General features: G+C 37.5%; 1 protein-coding gene across 1 annotated transcript; it reads left to right on the top strand.

Moving 5' to 3' along the window:
* The first annotated feature begins 4,964 nt into the window (after nt 1-4,964).
* Nucleotides 4,965-5,900, top strand: LOC122276092 (rhodanese-like domain-containing protein 10). Its single transcript, XM_043085555.1, has 2 exons — nt 4,965-5,504; nt 5,605-5,900. The coding sequence occupies exons 1-2, from the start codon at nt 5,029-5,031 to the stop codon at nt 5,804-5,806; spliced, it is 678 nt and encodes a 225-aa protein (XP_042941489.1). The 5' UTR covers nt 4,965-5,028; the 3' UTR covers nt 5,807-5,900.
* The last annotated feature ends 177 nt before the right edge of the window (nt 5,901-6,077 follow it).

The raw sequence follows: 6,077 nt of genomic DNA, 5'->3' as shown, positions 1-6,077 counted from the left end.
ATTATTTTTATAACTTTTTATAATTCATGTAGGTCCTCTTGAATATAACTTTTTAACTTTTTATAATTTTTTTTTATTCATTCCGTACAGCCGACTGCATGTGGCGACTGTATGTAGCAAAGCTGTTAAAAAAAACGGAAATATCTGCTTGGGTTAAAATGAAAATTGAATTCAACTGAATCAACATATAAATATATATATATATATATATATATTTATTATATATATATTACTAGTAGTGGCTCAAAGTGTGAGTCGTGAGATACGTTTGTTCAATTGGAAGAAAAAAAAAACATTTAAATATAAAAGTCCTTTGTTGAAGTAAATTATACCACAAATTGATTAAAAAATATGTTCATTTCATACAGTGCAAAAGTATTGGTATTAAAGCTTAATGTACATGTACACAAAACCCAATATTAGTAGTCAAGATTATCCAAATTCTCTAAAATGAAGACCAATAAATAGATGAATAAAATGCATGAAGAGATAGTAATGATAGGGTAAAGGTACACAATAGGGTTGTACACCAAACTGAGGAACCGACCTTCACCTAGGGCTATAAACCAATGCATCGGCGTCGGTTTCGGCGCCAAACCGAAACCCCACCGACGTGGGAGATGGGTTCTTCCAATCAGCCAAAACTGATCGACTGGGGAGAGAAAACCGATGTCATCGGTCTCGACTGCATCGGCGCGGTCTTCGGTCTGTCGTCGGCATCTCTGTGACGAAGGAGGGAAGCGGCGCCGTCGTTTGCCATGAAAGTTCTCGGAGGAATGTTGCAGAAAACCTAAGTTAGAAGAAGGAGACGGGAGGAAGAATGAGGGGCTGGGACGATGAAAAATCTCATTTTGGAACGGCACCGCTCCTTTATATTTTTTTATGTTTCCTGGATCTAAAACGACGTCGTTTCAATTTTCCATGAGTGAAACGGCGTCGTTTCTATATGTAATAAAGGAAAAAATATATATAAGAACCGGTCGGCCGGTTCAGCAGTTTTTCGCACAGGAGAACCGAAATTGAACCGGCCGACGTCGGTTTCTATATATTTACCTCGAACGCCAACCGGTTCTTCGTCGATTTCGGCCGATTTCCGTCAGCTTTTCAGAGCGGACCAATCTTTCCTCGACCATTAGAGGTAGTCATTGGCTTGTTATTGGGGACTTCAATGCTATCAGAAGACATGATGAGAGAGTGGGGGGCTCGAATGAGTGGCTAAGCTAGATGGACTCTCTGGATGAGTGCATCAACCAAGCAGATTTGGATGACTTAAGATTTTGAGGTCAATTATTTTCTTGGTCTAACAGAAGGGAGGAAGGCCTGATTCTCAGGAAGCTAGACAGAGCACTTGTTAATGCTGAGTGGGAGAGCAGATTCACTGGGTCAAAAGCAAATTTTCTGCCAGCTTATCCGGTGCAATTTATGCATGGCGAAAGGGAGCATTGGAATGGTCTTAGCTCTTGAATATTCAGACGGAAAAAAAAAAAGTCGGACACTTTTGTTTTCATATATAAGGGATTCATTCTCTTATCCTCTATATAATATAGCTCGTCGTTGGTCCTTCGCAAGTGCGCTCCGCGAGCACTGTACATCTTTCTTAGATGAGAACACACAGACGCAGCAATGTCTCAACTAATAAGCAGAGTGAAACAATAAAAGCAAGCATGCTCCTATTATATGTTAGACGATGCCACCTCCCACTTTACTTTAGTCCACCCGGCATAACCGCATTTCAACCAACCGACTCACTTGCCTCTCCGGGATGAGAACCCATGATTTGATATGCTAGCTTGAACGCTTGGATCATGCCAAGAAGAGAAGGTGAAGAAAAGACTGTCGGAATCGATCGGATGACTTTTTCAGAGTCTATCCCCACGATTCAAAATAGAAAAACTTCAATCATTTCAATTTGTTTGAAAGGGGAAAAAAGAGAGGGTTCCAAACCTAAATAAACATCTGAATCGCCCATGAATCTCAATGACCAAGAATTAGCAATTGACGCGGGAAGGAACTATTGAATACCCGGAATCTCATAGAAACATTCATTTTTATGAATTGTTCATTCAATGAATTTCGAATAAGTCGTATCTTGCTCAGACCAATAAATAGAGCTGGGCTTATAGTTGAAGCCGCCAGTAGAAGAAATAACTAGTTATAGTAGGCATGAATAAGCTAAATGAGATATATTATTATTATATATTATAACTTTATATATAATAATAGTTTTTAATAAACTTACCTAAGTTTCCATTTTTGCAAGATACGAGGAAGCAAAGCTAAATACCAATTGACAATTTTTGATTCATCAGTCATTATACGGCACTAAGAAAGATAGAGTGACAAAGGTAGAAAATGAAATGGATTCATGATCTGTTACATCTACCCATCCCGTGATTCCGAATCAACGGACCCCATTACCGAGATATGGCAACTCTTTTTTAAAGAAATAGTCAAAAGAATTGTATCGAATCCATTTTCTATTTTGGAACGAACAACGACCAACTAACACTTTGACTTTACTTTAACTCATTAGATTCAGTAGTAGGTTCATTAATTGCACATAATATCTCGAATGAGAATAAAAAAAGTATCGCACGATCGCTCGAAGAAATCAAACCTTTATTTTGGTCTAACTCGATTCTAAGACTCTACACGATAACTACATTCTATTCTTAAAGTACTAGGTCAAGCATGTATAAGTTAAAACAAACTATAGGTTGATACAAGTTTAGCAAAGAAAGTAATCCATGGGAATTGAAATTACAGTTTTTTCTCAGTAGAAGCACATGCCATGCTAATGTTTTCTTAACTCATCAAAATGGTGGTTAAGCAATTTGGGGAAAATATGTATTTAGAGGTCGTGTTGTTTCTTCGTTCATGACATTGATGGAGAGGACATTGAATCTTTTATGGTATTGTTGTTGAAGTTGATCTATTTTTGCACTGAATTGAATAATCCATTCATTCTTTGAAGCTTGTGTTGCAATATTTTGTCGATAGGGTAAATGCCTTTGCATGAAATGAATATGGAGTCTAATGGTTATTGAAGAACTTAGAGGGAAAAAAATGCAGAATATCCTAATAAAGAAACATAAATGTAGGAATTGGGTTTAGGTTTTAAGTCTGTCTTGAAAACAATACAGAAACAAAATTTAAATATTGTGGTTCAAAGGTATATAAACAATTGGCTTTTCCGACCAGACAGCATCTTGCAGGAAACAAGTCCTTTTTATTTTTGCGAGTTACTTTCGACGAACTTGCGAAGATAGGTTCTTGCCACAAGACCCTTATTACAGCAGAAAATTAACCATGTTGTCGCCGCACAAAAGTATATTTGTGATTAGTGACATCTCATATTCATATGATCATCATCACTTGCCAAATCACTTCATAAACAACAAAAAGAGTACTATGTCATGTGTACATATTAATCAAGATAAAACTTGTTATTAGAGTAACACATGTTCAAGATACGGTTTTCATTGCTAGGAAAGAAACATATTTAATGCATGGCGCTGGTACAAACACACTAATCATCAGCGCATTAAAAAAAGTTTTAATATGTCCACGTCCCGTTTGGTTACACACATGAAATGAGATATTTTGTTAAATGAAATGAAATGAGATGAGATGAAATGTTTTTTATAACCAAACCGAATTAATCCTGGATGGTGCAAGCCTTTAGGAAGAAAGACACGTACGTTTCCCTCTCCCCACAAATGAGAAAATTAAAAGACAATAAATAAGAAAGTAAAGAAAAAGAGTCTTATTCTGCATATATATATATATATATATATATATATATATATATATATATATCTAAACAATTAAAGCACGATTGTGGTGTTTGCTAGCATTATAGAAGTGCAAAGTAGGCTCCATCTGATGTGTATTGCAGATATAACAGCAACCTTAAAAAGAGAACCACTTCCTAATCTAATTACGTGCCCTTATGGAAGATTTCCACTTGTATAGCTAGCTAGCTCTTGTGCTTGCCAACAGCAGCCACTCTTGATCAACAACACTCGTACTAATTTGTGGTGGATGCATGAACAAGGAAGTTGGAACAAGGATAGGAACCACTATTGCAAGAGTTATACAGGTTGATGTTGACTATAATGATATTTGTTGGGGAAAATGTTTAATGCTAGAATGTTGAGTTGAATTGAATTGTGAATGGTAATATTTTGTAGATCCAATTAAGATGAGTTTAACTTTTTTAAATTGAGATAGATTTAACTTTTTAGGTTAAAATATATAAAGTGGATTGATATGAGATTAACATTTTTATAAAAAGTTGAAAAAGCTATAGATCTCATCAATAATTAATTTAAAATAAGTTGAATTTTGTTCAGCAACCAAACACAACGTAAGAGTTCTAACGAAAGTGGATCTAATTAAACCATTGGCAAGAGGGAAAGTGATGGATCTGCTAGGCCAACGAGTGTTCGTGCAATTCAAATATAAAAAGGTTGATTCAATTCTGCTTCAAGTGTGCTGTGATCAAACATATTACAAGTGTGGAAGTGCAAACAGAACAAATTGATATTATCTAGAATGACAAGTACACAACAGTATAGATCATGGTTAAAGGCTTCTAGCTCTGTTACAATTTTCAGTTTTGGTGGCAACTCAGGAAAACAGATGGCAAGAATGAACCAGTCTGTGTCTGAAAGGCAGGATAAAGTTGAAAAATGGTTAAAGGAATCTGGTGAGGCATTGTTGAGGATCAAAGAATTGACTGAAGATAATTTTGACTTCCAGTTATGTTGCAGATTCTAACAAAAAGAGGGGAAAAAAAAAAAAACAAACAAACACACTCGTATTTGTCAAAAAAAGAAAAAAACAAACTTGTAATTAGATTCTACTCTTCAATAATTGTTTCGTAATATACATGTTCATCTATGGGGCCTACGTTGAAATCCAACGACGCAATGGCAGCTCTATAAATAGCTCAGAAGAGAGAGAAAATAAATAACAAGCGTGAGTTCAGGATAAGAGAGAGGAGAGGCAGAGAAAGAAAGAGAGATGGCCGTCCAACTCCAACCGAGCTTTTTATCCGTATTCAATTCGTCGAAGCACCAGAAGAAACCTAAGCCGCCCTTTCCCACAACCCAAAGAAGATCGACACTTGGAGTCAAAGCAGCGTCCAGCAGCAGCGGCAGCAATGCCCGGCAGCTCATACAGTCTGGGGCCATCAGGGCCATACAGCCAAAGGACGCAGCTGCAGCCATGGATTCCGAGGGCTTCCAACTCCTGGACATCAGGCCCGTGTGGGAGAGACAGAAAGCACATGTGGAGGGTTCGCTCCACGTTCCATTGTTTATCGAGGATAAGGACAACGGTCCCATTACTCTTCTCAAGAAGTGGGTGCATTTTGGCTACATTGGGTTATGGACTGGCCAGTATTTCACCACCACGAATCCTGATTTTCTCCCGCAAGTCGAGAAGGCTGCTCCTGAAAAGGACTCTAAACTCCTTGTAGCATGCGGTGAAGGTCTGAGGTGAGATTTAGTTTCATATCTGATGAAAATGTGCATGAATATTATTCAGCAGGACTTGACAATTGAACAAAATTTTGGTGTTTTTTTTTTGGTTGGTCAGGTCCATTATGGCAGCTACAAAGTTATACGAAGGAGGATACAAGAACTTGGGGTGGTTGGCTGGGGGGTTCAATCGTGCGGGAGAAGATGATTTTACAGCCGTACAAGGGACTGAGAAGTTGCAGTATGCAACAATAGGGGGTGCGTCGTACTATTTCCTTCAATTGCTCATTTTCATAGAAACTGTGGGAAAGAGTAAATAAAGCGTTTGGTGATGCTGTGTATATTTGGGTTCGAGTTTTTGTTATATCGAAGGAGCTGCCGGCAATTATTTTGGCCTTTTAAGCCAGTAGACTACACCTGCTGTACACAAATTTAAAAAGAAAAAGGAAAAAAAAGAATGGCTGATGGAGGCCTGTGTAAAGCCTTTTTCACAGGAGGATGAAAAAAGGCAAAGTGAACCATATGCATCGTGATTTGTTGTAAGATGAACGATCAAAACAAATACGTAATTGGTATAATCATAACCGGTGG

Source organism: Carya illinoinensis, chromosome 9 (assembly GCF_018687715.1).
Source record: "Carya illinoinensis cultivar Pawnee chromosome 9, C.illinoinensisPawnee_v1, whole genome shotgun sequence".
Taxonomy (NCBI): Eukaryota; Viridiplantae; Streptophyta; class Magnoliopsida; order Fagales; family Juglandaceae; genus Carya; species Carya illinoinensis.
The sequence above is the reverse complement of the archived record's forward strand: the minus strand, read 5'-3'. Positions and strand labels throughout refer to the sequence as shown.